We start from the raw sequence: 20,621 nt of genomic DNA on the forward strand, positions 1-20,621 counted from the left end.
CAGCCTTATCAACCAAACTGTTCAAGCTGCCTTAATCAGTGATTGGTGAGTTCAGAAACTGTAGCCCCCAGTTGTGCTTCTATTATGGCCCAGCTGGTGACAAGTGGGAAAAAGTGTTTAAAATTGAAACAAAAACCAATCAGTAGCATTAGGCATCTCTTGATCACAACTTTCTAGCAGAAACTGAAAGTTAAAAGTGCTCAGTCCAGCACAAAGGGACTACGAGCAGCTATAGCATCTGCAAGAGAAAAAGGAGATTTCTTCATCAGATGAACACAGGTGGCACAAAGACTTGAAAGCAGACAATTATTCCTTTTGAAATCTACTTTTGACCGCTGCACTCAGCATTCCTCAGGTGGCTGGGGCCCTTTCAATTCTGCTTCTATTAGGAAGAGAGCTACAATAGATAAGCAGCACCAGCTCCCAGTTCAGTACCTTTTTCATGCTCTGACAGCATCAAGCCAAGGCTGAGACAAACTTACTTAAGCAAAGTGATAATCATCACTTAATAATGGTATCTGTTCAGTCATAGAGTATGAAAAGGTAAAACAAATCATATTTGGATAATCTCTGTCCAACCTCAAATTCCAAAGGAGAAATCTTCTGGCCAGAATAGATGATGTTTTATCTACAACCACTGCTGGTAACTGCTACCCTTGGGAAATAAATACATAATGCACAAGGCCAGGTGTAATAAAACAAATCCTAATAAAATTGAGAGCTAAGCTTGCTATTACTCATCACTGCTCATGCTGTGGGTAAATAATGTGAAAGGACTGAGAACAGTAAACACTCCCTTGTTATCAGACAACTTTTTTAAGAAAGAGGAAAAAAAACCAAACAAGCTTATTAAATTTTCATGTACTGAAACTCAATTATAAATGTACAGAAGTGATTAATAAAGAGAAAAATGTTAAAAGAAGCAGTTATAAATAGAAACTGCATATCATTGCCACTGGTGTTTCCAGTGCAATAATCAGAGAAGCAATTAGCAGAAGTGGCCTGGAGACCTTTATGTCCAAAAACCTGTTTGCCTTCTCACCTGTATTACCTGAGAAAATAAAACATCTGCCTCTCTCAGAAACTGATCTTTTACATCTCTGAAATACCAAGGACACACATTTTAAAAAATAAATATGTTTTAAAGGCTTTAGCTAAATTTCTCAAACACTCTAGATATACTGTCAGTCGAAAAAGAGGGTTGAAAAATACACTGAAAAATAAGTGCAATAAATCTTAATGTACAAAATCACTTTGCAGTGCATTACAACTGTGGATTGTTGTTTAGAAGTGTTTTTGTCAGAACAGTTACTCAGGTTTCTCAAGACTTGCTCCTAAAGTATTGTTTTGGCATTCTCATAAACTTATCTTAGTGGATGCAAACAGCAATGAAATTCAAGATATTGCAAATTATTTTCCCTTAAAATAAATGAATTAAATCCAAATTAAGCATGCAGAAGAATTTGATTATTGTATCTGCAGTGACATCTAGTGCAAGAAATCAAAACCACAGTTAAACAGGCTTTAGAGAAAAGATGCTATTGTCATTTATTGAGTGATTACTGACCAAGATAAACAAAAATAATTAACATCAACCCTCTTAAAAGTTTTATAATATCTTTTCCTCTGCACAGCACTTACAAGCCAGCTGAAGGCAAATCTATGAAACATATAAGAGACTACTTAATGCGAATGTGCATTTTTCTTTTCCATATAAATTCAGTTTGATAAATGAACATACATTACATAATTGCTGGAGAACAATTGTTGAGGAAGTCAATATCTATAGGAACAGAGTTGCTACTCTATGAACTTTTCTAACGGAAAACAAAGCAGCAACATCTGACTTAAATTCTTTTTGCCAGCTTCAGTTGTGCCAGCTTCTGCCAGCTTCAGCTTCTTAGTTGTGCAATCCTGTGTTAATTTTGCAGAGATTTTTAAAAATTTTCTAAAAAATTCAAGCAGATGACACAGCTTTTAGTAAGCAAACAAAAACTGGAAGCATGCAGTAGGAGTTTTCTAATACAAACAGATGATAAAACAAGTTATAAAATATCAAATAAGGTTTGTTCAAGTCAAAGTACATATGTAATTCTCCCTTTAGAAGTAGGCCAATATGCTTCAAACACTGCCAACAACAGAGATTATAACCAAAATGCAACACCAATATGCCTAACAACAAGTTCACAAAAATTATTCACTTACTGAAACAGAAAAAGCCTTAGAAACAATTCCTGCCAAACATACAAATAAACACATATGCCAAAGCTGCGAATGGTTTAAATGCAGCATCATGTAAACACTTTTATATACAGATGCACACCAGGCCTATAACATCATTTTTTCATTTGACCTGTAAACAGAACCAATCTTAGAAGCTGTTCTCCACAGGCATGTGAGGAGAGGCCTTTAAAACTCACATGCACTTTTCTAAAGGGCAGGATTAAAGCCTATTTACTTTTTAGAAGTCCTGGAGTTTGTTCTTCAGAAGCCCAAGACCTTCTACAACTCCTCTACCCTGCTGCCATCAAAAGTGGACGCAGACAGGAGAATTTTAGGTGAAAGCAGAAGGTGCTAATTGACAGCACTTCTCACCTGAGGAGTGAGCTTGTTAAAGCAATGATATGAAAGAATGGAGAAAACAAATGCTCAAAGGGCAACACAATGGGGTAGAACACAACAAAAATGAGAAGAGGAAAAGCAGACAAGTGGGTCACAGTTAATAGGGAGTAACAACAAGACACAAAACAGCAAAATGGTGATGTATGCCCAGTGTTTCAGGCAGAAGAAGTGAGACAACAGTGTTTTAATATCACTCAGCAAATGTGGTTTAAAGATTATCTGGCTATGAAAATAAATGTAGGCAAATGCAACATTTATATAGAACACAACAAACTGCTGTTGACAGAGTTCACTATGGTATGCAAGCCACCATGGAAAGCAAATGGTTAAAATAAAATATATTTGCTTGTGTCACCCTAATCTACACCTCATAATGAGCAACACAGCTGCTCTGAGTTTTGGTCTCCTACTGTCTCTACTGCATACAGCCAAGGTTCCTAAAGAATCTGGGACAAAGAAAGTTTAATCAACTGCCCTTAACCCAAAAGTGGAATGAATATAAGGTATATTCATACACTCAAATATCATTCTATGAGAGTGCAGTTCATACAGAAGCTGCAAAAATCATGCTGAAAAAGCTCAGTGCTAGAAAATCAGAAATTACAGTTTCTAAGTCCTTTAGATTCAAGTATTTAACAAATGCAGCTTTCCCTTGTTTATGTGTATTGTTCAGTTAAAACCTCCACTGATTCTATAATTTATGGGCATGAATCGGTGCATTTCCAACACAGAGCTTTCAAAACCTTCCCACATAACATTCACTTCCACAACTGACCAAAATTCACAAATGCTGGATGTGACAATGGACTTCCCAATCCACATGTGAATAAAGAGAGAACTAACAAAGTTTCGTGTATGTATAGATGCTTCAAAACAACAAAAAGAAAGAAAGTTTCCCTGCTTAGATGAGTATGTCCACCAAAATAATTGGCATTAATCTCTATTTAATCATCATGGCAAGTCAAGGGTATTTCATTTTCCCCAAAAAGAGGCATGATATAAACAACCAGTAGATGTTAATGCTTGAAGATAAGCAGTTTACAGACAGTTTTCTTCCTCATGTAGAACAACCATTGTTGAGACATAAATATGCACTATTAAGCAGTAAATAGAAAAGAGAAAAAGAAAAGAAAAAGAATCATCAATAAATCATCAATAAACAGTGTTCAATTACATATTTGCACACCATGTGGTAGAGTGCTGCAGCAGAATTATTGATGCAAGTGAGGTGGTGTCACTAAATCAACAGGACAAAGCCAGCTGAAGTAAAGACTAGTTAAACTATTCATCACAGGGATTAGAGACACACACACACAAAAAAAACCCTTGGCCTTTAATAGACTCTGATGATAGATCCCTCTACATCCTTTGACATCAACACACAAAGCTAACGACATGGTTAGAATCAAACAACAGGATAAGCAAATAAAAGGGAACTTTAAATCTACTTCAAACTAAAAATAAGTTAAAAAGAGCATTTAAATACCTTTACACTAGCTACAAATGACATACATTACAAAGGCAATAGCTCAAAGTCATACCTATTTCTACACAAATAGAAAAAGGAAGAGAAATATAAAAGAAAGTTGGGAAGAAAAATCAGCAGAGAATTCTATAAAGGAGCGCACATTTTAAAAAGATTAATCTAAAAGCTGCTAAAGGTTAGAAAAGAAATTGAAACATGCACAAAGGATGACAACTAAAAGGTGACACTAGAAAAAAAAATCTCTAGGAGAATGACAACATATGCAGTCAAATAAAGCACATCAAAAGAAGTTTCATACCAATTCATTAAATTACCAATTAAGAGAAAAAAATCAAAAGTTGGCTAGGTTACCCTAACATCTTAGATCCTATGATTGATCTTTAGCAGAACAGTACAAAAAGGACTAAACTAAGGAAAAAAACAAACAGGATTTCTTCCCTCCTCCTCTTCTTTTTGGGAATGTACATGAAAGAACATTAGAAGAAGGCAAAAAAAAATTCACACAAAGATCCAATGAGCTTGAGATGAAAGCTAAATGCTCCAGTTAAGTGCTGAGGTTGCAAGACATCTGAAGACAGAAGCAATGCAAAGCAACACTTCTGTAAATCTGGGCAATCCTTTGGTGACATTTAAAGAAATAACCCAAAGCCTGTGGACTTCAAACCAAACACTAACACTTTGGTCTCTGATGCACTATTTTACACAATGGTGAAGCATCATCCACATATTTATTAAATTTATAAAGCATCCAAATATCCTTGCTGCTATTAAAAAGAAGAATGGGTGACAGAGTATAGTACTAAGCAAGGTTAGAGTGTCAGTTTGTATTACAGTGAGAAGATCAAGGATGAAAACAAACATCACTACTATAAACAATGCTTGGACCTTCAGGCAGATCAACACCCAGAACCTGCCATGCCACACAATAAAGAATCCTTCATATAGAGTCAGCACAAAATTAAACCCTGATGTATACAGGCTCCTAAGCCTTGAATACAGAAAATGAGAAGATTTGGGCTTTAGGTGTGAGTTGACAAAAATTCAGACTCCAGAGGAAGCCACCACCCACAGTCACCCTCCAAGAGGATTCTCCCAAAAGCACAAAATAAAGAGCGCACTGTCAGCGCTACACCCCCAGCCCAAGAAATGCCCAATCTATCATCAACACAATGAAAGACTACACAAGATGTTCACAGCTCACAGTGGCACTCAGCCACTGCACGCTACCCCAAATCAAAACTGACAATGTCTGCACATAGGATAGTTCAAAATATTCTGAAGATGGAAAAACACAACTTCAGGTTAACCACACACAAATGTCAAAGGGGACAAAAGCTACCAACAGAAATAAGGAAGAATGCTGGGATGCACATGTCAGTTGCACACATGGTACAGTGCTCAGTAGAAAATTTGAATTCTAAGCTGCCAAATACTTTTTATCAAAAACCTGCCTTCACATGGATTTTTCTGTTTCTTGGTACTTTCTAGCTGGAGAGTATTTTCCATTCTCTATGAATTATTTTCAAGGTAGCATTTAGATGCTACTGATCTAATTTTGAACAAGGTTCAAAATAACTGGCAAAGGTAAAACATTTAAGGAACATCTTCCTTGCAAAACACTGTTTATTTGTCAGGCATCTTTGCCTGATGAAAGCACTGTATTCACTGAAAGCCAGGTAACTTTTTCCAGCAATTTTCTGTTGATCTGCTGGAAGACACCAGCATGCCCTGTAAGTCTTACTTGTATTTTACAAGGCTTATGCAAAATCCTTTCAGTTATTCTGGATTTAAACATTAATAGATTTCTCCTATCAGCCTGTGAGAAGAATTCAAAATCATGTGAACTTTAATATTCAGAACTTGTGAACTTGAATATTTAGAACTTAGTACAAAAAAGCATAACTACATACAATAAAGTAGGGATCCCATTCAGCTACAAACAAGTGCACTTGTATCTTGCAGGTTTGGAGCAAAAAGTGTTAGAAACTGAAAAGCAAATGGTTTTTAATTCTTCAAGCCTGTTGCAGGTCAGGAGTTGGAAGGCACCAACTATCTCAGGATAGCAAAGCCAGGGGGAGACAAGGGAAAGAAGGTTTTAAATATAATACAAACATGAAGTTCTAAGTACCTTAATAAAGAATGTCCTGAAAGTTACTGAATTATGGCATGGGGAAACTGGGAGGTGTGACTTCACTGATGTGGACATACAAAGACAATCTCACTTCTCAGAGTGCCAAGACAATCTGGTTTTACAAATTACAACGTGCACTGTCTCTGTGTGCAAGGGAGGGACGTAAATGACAAAACAAAACCCCAGTGAACTCACAGAGAATCCATAACAAAAAGCACCACTGCTCTCTGAAGTTTAAAATCTGCTTTCCAGCGACTCAGCCTGGCCAACTTCCAAAAAGCCCTTTCCCACTCATATGCTGTCAGTGATTTCATGAATCATTAAACAAGAAGTGAATAAAAATATGGATACTTTCAGTGAAATGGTGTAAAATACAACAGTACAACTAAGAAAGCTGTTGCAGATTTTCAGGGTGTTTGGGACAAAGAAAGTTTAATCAACTGCCTTTAACTCAAAAGTGGAGTATAAGGTATATTCATACACTCACATATCATCCTATGAGAGTGCAGCTCATACAGAAGCTGCAAGAATCATGCTGGAAAAGCTCAGTACTAGAAAATCAGAAATTACAGCTTCTGTGTTTAAGTCCTTTAGATTCAAGTATTTAACAAATGCAGCTTTCATTTGTTTATATGTATTGTTCAGTTAACATCTCCTCTGATTCTGTAATTTATGTGCATGAATCAGTGCATTTCCAACATAGAGCTTCCAAACCTTCCCACATGCAACAGAAAGTTCACTTCCACAACTGACCAAAATTCACAAATGCAGCATGTGACAATGGACTTCCCATCCACATGTGAATAAAGAGAGAATTAACCAAGTTTCATGTATATATAGATGCTTCAAAATAACAAACATGTAGCCAAAACTGCTCTATTCTCTCTGCTATATGTGCTTTACTTTTATTTTTAAGCACAGAGCCATTCAACTCAGGTGGAAGTCAGATCAAAGACAGTGGTAGACTTGAAGAAAAAAATTTAAGAAATCAACAAGTGATACAAGAAAAATCAAGTTTGAGATCAGCGATATGGAGAATTAAAAAATTACTTCTAAATGCTTGCTTGAATTGCATTACCAACAAGTTGTGTTCAGCAAATCCTGAAAGATTAAGCCTAATTTTCAAAATTTTTATTTAACAGAATAAAACATTTGGCAACAAAAATATTAGTTAATATGTTAAAAAACAAATAGTGGGAATTGTTCCTCTGTGTATGTGTGCATGCATACATGTCCTTGTACAAACACATGGAATCATCAAGTATCCTGTTAAAATATAACCTCAGACTGCCACCTCAATCATGCAGCAAATACCAATATAAAATCTCACCAGGACAATGGAAAATCCATATCTAAAATGCACTACATCCACTGAGACACCCCATGTAAGATAAGAAGTGATTATTCACAGGTCTTGTTGATATCACATAAATACCAAGGATATGAGGGATCCACTTGACCCTGGCCCAGAGTTTCTGCATTTTTAATTCAATAAAACCATTCAGCAATTTAAAGATTTGTTAGAGAGAAACTGTTTTGCGCTGTGAGGTCACTATGGTGAATAACACAAGGAGCTGAACCAAAGAACATGACTTAGAAAAATAACTTTTTTTTTTTGAGGAAAATACTAAGGCTAGGTCAAATGCCAAGAGAAAAATTTATTTATTTGCCTTACCTTCAGAATATCTTGAGTTTCATTCCACTTGTTAGTCCACTCTTTGGTCAGTTCTTGTACCTATGAAAGAAAACAAATTTTGAAGAAAATCACATTTCTTCCAAAGTTCTTGAAAAATGCATTCTCAAAGAAGTACTAAGTATTTGTGCAATTCTTTGTAAAGTTTAATACTTAAGCATTTAGAAGAGCACTGATGCTACTGCAATACTTGCCATATCTACTTCTCCCTCAAACCCTAAAATTCTTATTTACACTGTAAGATGAAAAGAAAGTCTGGGATAATTACTTCAAATAATTATCTACCTTCATCAGTTTCATAAAGTGCTTTAATCCTACAAAGTTTACTGCCACAGAGTAATCCCTTCGCTGCAAGGACAGCTCCTTTCCCATGGCACAGGCAGGCATGGTAAGGCAAAAATCCCCTCTAGAGGATGGCAAGCACAGGAAGAGCCAGACCAGCAGGCTTCAGCAGCAACACAGAGCAAAATTTGCTAAAATTTAGAGACCACCCACTTCATTGTCATCAGCACAATATGTAAGTCAGATCAAAGACAGCAGTGGACTTGAAGAAAAAAATTTAAGAAACCAAAAAGCGATGCAAGAAAAATGAAGTTTGAGATCAGCGATACAGAGCAGAGGCTTGCAAAGGCTTTACAGGCAGGGAGAGTGCTGGGTATAAAATCATTTAGGTTGGAAAACACCTTCAGATCATCAAGTCCAGCTGTTAACCCAGCACTGCCAGGCCACTGCTGAACACATCCCTCTGAAGTGCCACACTTATGGGTATTTTAAATATCTCTGGAGATGGCAAATCAATCATTTTCCTGGACAGCCTTTTCCAATGTTTAACAACCTTCCCATTAAGGAATTTTTCCTAATATTCAATCTAAACCTCCCCTGAAGCAACCTGAGGCCATTTCCTTTAGTCTTATCACCTTTTATTTTAATGTTCTAAGTGGAACATTAAAACAAAATAAATTTCAAAAGATGAAAGACAAACATGAAGGAATTCTATCACAGCTCTATTCACCACACCAGAACAATTTGTATTGCTCAGAAACACTTCATTTTTAATTAAATCTTTTAAATTAAACTACTCCAAATTATTCTTATATAAGAAAAATCAACTCATTAAAGAAAGTCACTATATACTTGTCAGGGAATATAAATATGGTGATAAAGTCTTTAAATCTATATAAACAAATTAATTATTGCACTCATTCAATTATAAAAAAAGCTACAACTACTGCAACATCTACCAAGAATTTTCAGTAATTATGCCTGTTGTAATTATCATGAATAGTAATCACATAACCTTTTAACAAGGCTGACAAAGGTAATAAAATACACTTGATAAACACCCCAAACAGCAGGGCCAACACTTCTGAGCACGACAAGCAATGGTTACTGTCAGAACATGAATAACATACTCTAATTAGCCTAGAGTCAGCAATTTACATTACTGAGCTACTCTTAGATAAAAGCTTTTTGTTTGTACTCAAAAAGACTAAGGATATAAATAAAACAGGATCCTCAAAGCAAGACATAAATTTTCGAATCCTAAAGGCTGAAGCAGTACCAGTGTAAATCTGACCATTTAAACCACCTAAGGAGCCATTTTTTTTAAGGCCTCATATCTACATATGATTTGCATCTTTTTGGCAGTATTCAGAATAAATATCTGCTGCCATGTTGCTGAATAATTTCAAATATTTTCCTCTTGCCTCTTCCAAAGTATGACTTTTACTCTTTTTTTCTGAACCAATTTGCAACAGCTTTCAAAGCAAGCTAATACACAGGAAAGAATTAACACAGAATGATACAATAAAGAATGAAAGACTGCTAGTCAGAGAAATGATAGTACCATTATATCTAGATTCTTCTGGATGCTGTGAGTTATCCAAACTGTCTGGAAATTTATTCCAGCCTCTACATTTGGCTGGACTACTGAAAAACCTGGTGAGAGGCACACTGTGAAGTACACCTAGACCTAAGACCCTCCCCCAAAAAGATAGATAATTAGGCACTTAATAGATTTGTATACACCAAATTTAAATACTGAAATTTTCTAAAAACCTACCCCACACCACAAGTTATAAATTACTTTGAAGCATAGAAGAGGTGACCATTCTCCTCATAATCTTCTGCTGTTTTTTGTACACACTGAATATTTTCTTACTGTGATTACTTGCTACCTATTACTGTCATTTAGTGACTTTTCCCTCTCTAGGCCATTTACAAACATACTTTCTTAGTTAGTCAGGCTGGTCAGGGAACAAGTCTTTTCATTTCATTTTCATAAAGAGAACTACTACATAAACATAAAATATGTATTTTGTTCTTAGTTACAATGTTATATTAGTAGGATAACAAAATTATTAATTCACACACCTACTTTTTTTTTTAAAGAATCAAGGCAATGCTCCTGGTTGGAAAAAGCTTAGTTGCACATTAAAAAAATCCTGAAAATTATGAGTACGCCTGCATTCAGACCACCTACCTTTCCTTTTCTTTGATGTCTAAAAACTGCTTTATGAAATTTTAACTCACCCTTGCTTCATTCTGTTGAAGCTTTTCTTCCATACTTAAAGCTGTTGGAGAATCCAAGAGTGCAATCTAAAACCATGAAGAGTAAACATCAATTCAAAAAGAAAACAGTCACAATTTCTGGGGGAACCAAATGAAATTGAATTGTTCAACTTTTCTGAGTTCTTAGCATAAACTTCCTTGAACTTTAATATCTATCATTTTACCTTGAAATACTATAAACAGAATAATCAAAATCCTGTCAAAGCAGGTATTTCAAATTTGCTTGAAAGTACTATTTTCACTCACTCATACACATGGCCACACAACGAGAAACCAGACACATTTATAACAGGTAACTCCTAATACAGTTTTCTTTATATTTTAAAAAACATGAAATTTTATTATGCATGAATAGTTGTCCATTTTGCTTTAATATTTTTGTATACTGCTTTATCTTTAATAACTGTACCTTAACATAACTGGCTTTAGAAGAGGAAAATTACTAAAGAACAAAAACACACAGGCAGTACTCATTGCGTGTGACCTTCTACACTGAATCCAGCACCACATTTTGGTAAACAGTATCTTCAGACCTACAGAAGCATTTGCAATACAGTGCTCTGGTGATACAAAGGAAACAGGAAATAAATTATACAGAGATTTATACCACTCTGCATATGTAATACACCACCTGCTGTTTTACCAACCATCACAAATTCAATAAACTTAAGTTCTCTACTGTCTCCCACACAGCCATCTACCACATCCTAGCACTGAACAAGATTTATTTTGCAATAACCACTATTTTACAGCTTGAAACTAGGTTAAAGCATTCAAACTTCAAGGGGGTCCAAGTTACATCTACTTTGCTAACTCTAAATCAAATCATATTTTGAAAATAATTAGTTTTCCCCTCCTAAAGAAGATGAAAAAATCACAAGTAATTCAATCCCATAAAGAGTTTAACTGTTTGTAACAAAGCAGAGCTCTCTGCTCCATTCATCTACAACAGCCATTTCTGCTTCCATCCCCTTTTTCAGCAAATTTTTTATAGCATGAAATCCACCTGAAGTCCTTCTCTTCTACTAACAATGGTCCATGCTGGACTGACATTTCACATTGCACAGACCATCTAAAACAGAATTACCTTGTTCTAGAAACAAATCTGAAGTAGTATTTCAGATACTTCCAAAGTATATTCATTCAAGCATGAAACCTAGCAGATCTGCAGGACACTATACAGAAGAGACAACTGGCCTGAACCAACTGGATATTCTTTACTGTTACTTTGGTTTCACCACCCTGGGAACACAGGAAAAACTAAACTTAATTAAACCTGTGCACTGACTGTTTCCAGCAGATCATACTGACCAAGCAAGAAAGAGAATCACGTAAAAGTGAAGTACAGCATTTTTGTTTTCTTTCTGAAAATATTTTTTACATGTTTAGAATTTTATGTGCCTTCTAACATACTGCACAACCAAACACAAATAAAATGTATTGTTTAAATCCAAAAATTTTCATATTTATGCACCTTGAATCCTTTAAACCTTCTTTTAAGATACTACACAAAGTACATCAGGACATTCAGGACAGACCTAGAAGACAGGTTCCTGCTCAGTCTCTTTATACTGCCTGTTCCACAGCACACTACAATCCAGCTCAGATTATATTATGAGAAACGTAAAAGCTTTGGGAAGACAATTTTTTCCCCCCTTAAGTTAAAAGCTGCAATCTGCTGGCCATATGGAAAATGATTCCATCAGGAAACTAATATTCATTCGTAGCCTCGTCGAGCTTGTTTACTCAAATCAATATAATGAAAGATAATTACATTCTAGAAATAGATGTTATAACTCAAGGAAAATTACACATCAATTGCAAGTCAAGCTAACCTGATTCCCTTGAGCAAGCAGTGCTTTCAGCCGGGCTATTTCAGCTCTCAGCTCACGGATCAGTTTGACGTTGGGATCCTCATTAATTGTGGGCTTGTTGATGATGTTTTTGGCTCTATTTGCATAGCGAAGTGTACTCAAAGTTTCTCCATAATTGACATCAGCAGGTGAAATAGCTAAGGATGTGAAATCAGAAACAGTTTATCTAGCACCATATGTTGCATTTACTAAAGTTAGTTTAGATTTTAAAAGTCAGATATATTTCTGTCTCTTCACCCACATTAAATTTATCGTTTACCAGTATGGATACAATTTGTTCCAACTCTTCACCATTTTATGTCACTATAACTTTGCAGAAGTAAACACTGTATGAGATAAGCGTCTTAGGATAATCAGGTCTAACAACCAAGTGTTGCAAAGAAATCTTGCTGTCAATCTTTTTAACATTTACATTTCCCTGGTAAACATAAATGTCCTATATGAATACTTCACAGGTCTTCTTGCAATTTTGTACAAGATCAGTTGAGAAAACAGTGAGTATTTTTTAAGTATCAGTGTAATCATTGAAAAGAAAAGACCTTCCAGGTAAAACACAGTAGGGAAATTAAACATCATTAAAACAAAAAATAATCAGACAGGAGAACCAAAATAAGAGAAGAGCTTCTATAATTCACAAACCGAGCTGTTCTCCTGAGCTGCAGGCATCTGGCAGCACACAGATCTGTCAACTATCTGATGCATCAACAGAAATCAGTATTATTTTTCAAGCAACCTAACCAGGAAAAATAATATCATTTAAATGCAAGTGCTAAAGCTATCCTTCCCTTAATTTTCCTAACAATATATATGATGTTCCAAATTAAAAAGATAATTAAGGAATTAAGGCATCCAAATAGATGAGTGGAAGCACAGAAGAAAAAAACCATCCAGAAATCTTAATGATCAAACTGAACAAGAGATCCAAAGAATCAGACAACAAGAACACCTGAAAAACTAATTAAGCAACTAAAATAATCTGTCCTTTCTCATTCTCTCAAAAACAATTGTTTTTTGTGGTAGAGACTCTCTGAGCTACAGGAGATGCACTTTGAAACAACCTATAATTCCCACAGCTCACATTCTCCCTTCCCTGTTTTATCTACTGTTTCCTCTCCACTACTCACAAATTCTTCTGGAACGATGTCACAATATGCTACAGAAATATGACAAATCATAATCAGACACATTTTCCTACAGCCTTTCCTACAGTTTAAAGTGATCTTCCTGTCATTTTTTGTGCTTACTTATAGAAAAGGCAGAACAAATGTATGTGGGCATCTTGCTGGGCTGTTAGGGAATTCTACCACATTACCAGTGGAGTTACTGCTGAAGCAAAGATCAACCATCAGGGCTCTGCCTTGCAGAAGCATCACTAATAGATGAGGAAGTAGCTCAGAAAGAAGCTGGGTACTGTAATCATTAGTACAGGCACTGAAAGCTCACTGTGTTGCTAAAACTTCTCTTCCCAAGCCCTCTGTCAAAAAAAATCCAAAAACATGGAACTGCAAGAAGAAAGAACTTTCACTTCTTCAAGAAGAAAGTTGCCAGCACAGCTTTACTTAAAGAGCCAGAAATCCAAAGCAGAGTCTGGCCCACAATCTGCTGGCACTACTACAATTGCTCCTGAGGAAAACAAATGGCATGGATTCCAAAAACAACCCCAAAATCCTACAACAAAGGAACTGCTATCCAGAGAATCTGACTGGTTCTGAAGAACCAGAACCTGATCTGATACATTTTATTCCTTCAATTCTGCTCTCCCACATTCCCAAAAGGGGAGTGCACCAGTTAAGAGCACATTTCACTTGAGCAGGAAAGAGTGAGAGAAATTTTAGAGCTGCTCCTCTCCTCACATGCAGCAGTACCTGGACAAGCTTGACAAGAGGGCCCAAGGGACCTATTGAGGGTCACTAAGTGCAGGTGCAAGGTGCTGCATCTGGGTCAGGGCAGTCCCACATAAGAGCACAGACTGGGGATAAAAACTCATTGCAAGCACACCTGCAGGAAAGAACTATGGGGTTCTTTCTGGTCAGTGAACATGAACCAGCAGTCTGTGCTCAAGGCCCAGAAAGCCTGCCACATCCTGGGCTGGTGAATGGTTTTAAGCTAAAAACAGAGTGATTTAGATCAGATATTAGGACAAAATTCTTTATCCAGTGTTGGAACTCAGGACATCCCTCTGGCTGTCCTGGACTGCCAAGACCCCTGCCAGGGGGCTCAGAGACCCTGGCACAGAGCCCAAGATGCTTGTGGGCTTGATTATGACCCATGGAGCAAACTACCAACCTTAAATGAAGATCTGCAAGCCATGACAGTTTAAGCAGAATGATAGTGAATTTATTACAGGGTGAAAAATAGATTTTTGGGGTTTTCAGAATGGGGGTTCAGGGGGCAAGATGGAGGAATCTGGGCAAAAGAAGCCTTTCCTCCTTCCTCTTCTTGGTGTCCATCTTCTGCTGTGATGTTGGCACTTTTGGATTGGTTTAAGGTAGAAGCTCACTGTCTAGCATAGGTGATAGGTATTGGATAGCAATTGTAAATAGTTTACATGTAGTTTTTAGTATAAAAAGATAACACTGCCCTGAGAGCGGGCAGATTGCCTTGGACTGTCCTGCTGAGTGAATCTCAATTGGACAGGAGAGAAAATTTTATAGATGAGGAACAATAAACAACCTTGAGACTGAGAACTGAAGAGTTCTGATTCCCTCTTCAAGTGCCGGGCTGGCAAAAGAGACTTTCTAACACATCTCAGGATCACTCTCAGCAGCCAGAGATTCTGAGAATGCTGGTGAGACACAGAAACAGGGAAGTACTGAAACACTAAGGCCTGAACAACAGGCCCTGAACCAAAGCTGACCTTCCAACCAAATATCATACATATATATGGTCATTAGCAGAGTATTGTTATATATATGCTCATTTATGGGCAAAACATGTATTCAACCCTTACATATGGAGAAACTGGGTAAGGCTACATCTGGCCTAATTAGGGAGGTATTACAACCAAAGACAACTCTCTCGGTTCCTCCTTGAGCCCATATCAGGCTTTGGGAGAAAGTCAACAGGAGAATGAAGTCAGAAATTACATCCACTTGTTTGTTTAACAGTGTAAAACCTGGGCCACTGCCATAGCAAAGTGGGGGAGCCTCATGGCCTGAGATGGACTCTCCACAGGAATTCCCAATTTCCAGGTGTGGCCCTCCAGTCCTTTGCAGTGACAGCTTCCCCCCACAGCTGACGTCTCTCAGACTTGGATGATGCATCTTTATTAGGGTAACCTGGTGATCTATCTTTCTTAACCACTATAGGCCTTCTTTCACAGTAATGATTAGGTGCTCTTCTCAGCTTATCTTTTTGTAATTCTTAGCTAATTATATTGTGCTTTGTTTAACTTATCCTTTTCTGATTGTTTACAGTTTTACATTATAGTAAATATAGTTCCTTGATTTGGTGGCTGTGTCTCTGACCCTACCCAGGGTGGATGGAGCTCTGAGCACCCTGCTCTAGTGAAAGGTGACCCTGTCCATGGCAGGAGGGATGGAGCTAAACAATCTTTAAGGTCCCTTCCAACCCAAACCATTCCATGATTTCCAACATCCAAAATCTTCACCTCCCCTTAAACATCATCCTGGCTTCACTTTGTTTTTTTATGAATGGAATTCCCATGCCAATTTGTTGACAAACCTGCAATACACATGGCATAGTAGGGTTTTAAACTAAGTGATCCTTGCAGACCTTCCTATGGATAAAAAAAGGAAATCATAAGAGTTTTCAAGACAACTCATCATACTTAAATTTAGACAAGAAGTTAAATGTTGCGTGCTTTTAGAAGGTTAGGTAAAAGTGACCATCTTTCCCACAGGATGTCAAAACAGACCAGGTTGCTACTAATGCAACAACAAAAAAACAGCTTGGAACAGCAACTGATTCACACACCAATACAGATCAGATGCACAAAGCTTTAGTTATGTGTGCAGAGTGTAAGTAAAAACCAGAATGTTTTTAGAAAGCTCAGAAAGAAAGAAATCACTAAAATGTGTAAACCATGTTGTGCCTTAACAAAACACCTAGAATTTAAATACTTATATCCACTCCTATTAATCATGAACTATTCAGAATTCAAAAAGAGTAAATTAAAAACACTTACTGGCAATCATTATAGTTTTGGAGTTTCCTCCTAGGCTATCTTTTAATAGCCAAGTCAACACTGAGTCCCTGTAAGGCACAAATACTTGTTTCTTCTTTGAAAGAGGATTTGTTGCATCCTGAGATAAATCAGCTGTGATGAGAAGACAGAAAAAAATTAAAATTAGATGTTTTCATTCATTTTCAAAAATGTGATAGGCCCTTATTTGCGTAAGTAAACAAAGGTATAAAAACCAGAGACTCACCTAAGGCAGAAATTACATTTCCCAGAGTAACTAGAGATTTGTTAATATTTCCTCCTTCCTTTAATCTAACCCCTGTGGCACCAGTGGCATCTGCTCTCTCACTTCCAGCAAGATCTACCAAATGAATCTTGCTAACAGTTTCACAAGGCATTTCAGAATCAAATTTAGCCTAAAAACAGAAAAAATAAAGCAAGGAAAAGTATGTTAAGCTGATAAATACTGCACTTTTACCGAATCAAATTTAGTGGCCTTTTTCATGACATGACTGAATTTAACTTGTTTACAATAGGAGATCTTGAGAAGACAGGTGTATTACAGATGCCAGTGAAAGACATTTGATAATGAATGGTTGCCTAACTCCCATATTATTTCTTTAAATTGTAACATTTGCAACTTTTTAGCCATTTACAGACAAGCTATGACACTGTGAGTTGTAATTTACATGATGCAGTGACAATGTGCTGCATTCATTTCATTAAGCTTACAATGTTTGTATTATATTTATATATTGCTGTCATGAAGTTAGCGCATGCACAGACAAATTTACACTCAATTTCTCCCCCACCTCCAGGTTGTCTTCATCTAGCAGGCCATCCATGGGCTTTCTAAAAAGCCCCCAAAAACAACAACAAAGACCATTAGAAATCATTAGAAAAGGAGTTTGCTACATATAAGCAAACAGATCACTACGCCCTAAAGAAATAGTGAAACATAACTGCACCTTGGGTTTAAAAAACTCTTGAAGGAGTTTTGTTTTGTTACCTGAGTGAAGTTGATTGTGAAAATGGCATGTGACCTGCTACTAACATCATTCATTCCAGTGGCAGCCGTCGTCCTGTTTATATTTCCTGCATCCATCAGTTCCTCAACATCAGTATAATTCTGGACTAAATGTTTAGACAAGTCTGAAGAAAAGCAGAGTGTTACAGTATGCTCATATATGTCCTTAATTTTCTTTACAAAAAGATTCAAATTACCCTCATTACTGCAAACTATTTCTGCAAGTAGTGTTTATTGTTATACTTGTTCATCACCTAAGGAAAGGTATGAGACTTCATATGAACACTGGACAACTTACATATTTACAGTAAAAAACAATACACATTTTTATTATTATTATGTGGAATAACATGAGCATAATCCCACAAGAGACATAAACCTTCCCTATTAGAGAACAGATTAGGACAATTAGATCCTAATAGGTTTTCATTTCATCTAAATATCTGAGATTTATAAATTATTGTCAACAAACTATTAAAAGCAATTGAGTGTCTTAACATTACTTAAAAATGTGGTATAAATTTACTGATAAAAAACTCTGTAATAATTTTTGGACTGGGAAAGCAAGTAGAGATGCCAAATTAGAAGCTATTCCTTCCATGCTTTTTACCAAAGTAAGGCACTGCATCCATCATAATTTATATTTGAAAAGATAAAATGCCCTATACAATTAGACACTACATTTTAGAACATATAAAGGCAATAAAATATGCAGTGTAAAACAATTGAAGTGTTTTTACCCTCAACATATGGCCCTTCTTTTGGATGTTCCCGTATTCGTAAATTATTCGTTTTTGAAGACTTCCGTCGGAGAAGATCTCTCACACGTTCATTATAAATTTCCAAATAACTGAAAGAAAAAGAACAGAAAGCCACCGACTGATACAAGAGCCTTTTATAAAAGGAAAGCCACACTAACACAAGTATGAAAGAAAATATTTGGAGAAAGAACACAGACCCAAAGCTGGCTTAAGATAATAATGACTACAAGGTATTGTATCGTAAAGGAAAAGCCCAAAAGGCAAGAAGGAAGTGGAAAGAAAGCAGACATGAGCAAGATCAAGATCTCCTAATGTCAGTCTGAAATAAAGGTTAAAAAAAAGGAAGATGCTGTCCAGCAGCAAAGGCATTTGCACTATCATATAAATGACACAATATGCTCAGCTCTTGGCTGGAAGGTACAAGTACTGCACAATTCGACTGCAAGTGCCAACAAAAATCAATTACAGGACTGAGGCCAAGCATAAAAAATTATTTTTGCAAAATATTCACTCTTCCCAGTGATAAAGTAAAACAGAGTGTTTGTAACTGAAACAAGTTTGATAACCTGCAAACCCTTAACATGCCATGACCTACCTGACTTCTGTTCGAAAGGATGCCTCGTTCCGCTTGGTTTTTTCACTTATTTTGCTGAATAATCCTTCACAAATTCGAGGTATCAAACCTGCATCCCCCTGCAACAACAACAACTCTTAATTCCAAGCCTATATATGCATGCACAATATATTTTGAAAAACAAAACCCAAGATGACTAGTGGAGAATTTAAGACTCCAGAAAGGGGAAAAAAAATCAAAACTTCTCAGCAAACACTCTCTTGCCTTTTATTTAACTGCAGTCACCTTGCTACTTTAACCCTTTTGTGTGTGGAATGTACAACCAGCTTCATCTCTTTGGAATGGAATACATTTTGTCCCTCTCATTCAGTTTGAATAATCCCAACTGCTTAAGGCAGAGACTGGCTCCCCAGAGTAAGTCATGAACTGCTTTATCTCCCCAGTATCTTTAACTGATTCCATCTCATTTCACTGTGCACTTGGCAACAACTGCAGAGAACAGGACAAGAGCCACAGACAAACAGCCATGGGACATTTTCATTCAAACCCTCAATTCCCAGGTCACAGTCCTTCCTCTGCTGAAAAGTGCCAACAGGTCCTCTGAATAAATTAGTACACGATGACAAAATTAAATCTTGATTCACCATATTCCACAATCCAGCCAAATTTCACTTGATATTAACTACTGAATGTTTGTCTCTGCAGATAAAGAGTTTTTATGCATGAAATGCTTGGTTGGTTTAATAAAGCAAACTGAAAAGGACCTATCCCACTGAGATACCCAGAAACTTAGCATGCAGCTTTCCTTGCTGGTCCTGGAAGAGCTCTCTCCAGCCAAGCAGTGAGCTGTAGTGAGGGTTTTCCCCACAGCAGAGGAGCAGGAGAATGCCCACAGGTCTGTGGTGTTTGTGAGGGTCCCCAGGACAAGGTGAGAGATGAGAATTTGACTCCATGTTCTCAGAAGGCTGATCTATTATTTTATATTATATTAAAAGAGTGCTATAGTGAAACTATACTAAAGAAAGAGAAAGGATTCATCAGAAGGCTAGAAAAGAATGAATAATAAAAACCCATGACTCCTCAGAGAGTCACTCACAGCTGGCTTTGATTGGTCATTAATTAAAAACAATTCACATGGAACCAATCAAATATTCACCTCTTGGTAAACAATGTCCAATTCCAAAGCAGCAAACACAGGAGCGGCAATCAGATAATTATTGTTTTCATTCCTCTTTGAAGCTACTCAGCTTCCCAAGAGAAAATCCTGAGCAAAGAGGATTTTTCAGAAAATATCATGGTAGCACAGGTCTGGTCTCATCTGACACAGGAGTGCTCACTCCCAGCTGCCCCATTCCCACCAGGTAGGATTAGGGAGGTCACCAAGTCCTGCTGAGGACATCTCCCCACACTCCAGGAGACAGCAGTTAACCTTCCCCAGAGCCATGGCTCCCTGGAATAACAGGACAGGATGTAAACATACAGATGAGCTTCGGGGCAAGAGGTCCAGGCTCAGGAGCAGCTCACAAAACAGTCTGTCAGCTATAATTTCCCTCCAGTCTAAAAGCATGTAAGAGATTCAATGTGATGGACTAACTATTTACCAGTGCAAGAAGAATGCTCCTGTGTTTATAGTCAGGGGCCTTGTAATTAAGCAGGATGCAAATCAGGAGAAGCCAGACCACACATTCAATGGGAACACAGACTAAGCACTCCCTGGTGGGATTCTACAGATAACTGC

At 37.0% G+C, this 20,621-nt stretch overlaps 1 protein-coding gene across 2 annotated transcripts in view; it reads right to left on the minus strand.

The window, feature by feature from the left end:
* KIF16B (kinesin family member 16B) overlaps window positions 1-20,621 on the minus strand; it is a 138,900-nt gene that overhangs the window by 92,650 nt on the left and 25,629 nt on the right. For both annotated transcript variants that reach the window (XM_064709461.1, XM_064709460.1), the window contains exons 5-12: window positions 18,905-19,002; window positions 18,289-18,398; window positions 17,531-17,673; window positions 16,769-16,937; window positions 16,525-16,656; window positions 12,339-12,514; window positions 10,465-10,530; window positions 7,915-7,974 (exon numbers count right to left, since the gene is read on the minus strand). In XM_064709461.1, the coding sequence (XP_064565531.1) occupies window positions 7,915-7,974; window positions 10,465-10,530; window positions 12,339-12,514; window positions 16,525-16,656; window positions 16,769-16,937; window positions 17,531-17,673; window positions 18,289-18,398; window positions 18,905-19,002 (954 nt within the window). The remainder of the gene's footprint in view (window positions 1-7,914; window positions 7,975-10,464; window positions 10,531-12,338; window positions 12,515-16,524; window positions 16,657-16,768; window positions 16,938-17,530; window positions 17,674-18,288; window positions 18,399-18,904; window positions 19,003-20,621) is intronic.

Source organism: Zonotrichia leucophrys, chromosome 3 (genome assembly GCF_028769735.1).
Source record: "Zonotrichia leucophrys gambelii isolate GWCS_2022_RI chromosome 3, RI_Zleu_2.0, whole genome shotgun sequence".
Classification (NCBI taxonomy): domain Eukaryota; kingdom Metazoa; phylum Chordata; class Aves; order Passeriformes; family Passerellidae; genus Zonotrichia; species Zonotrichia leucophrys.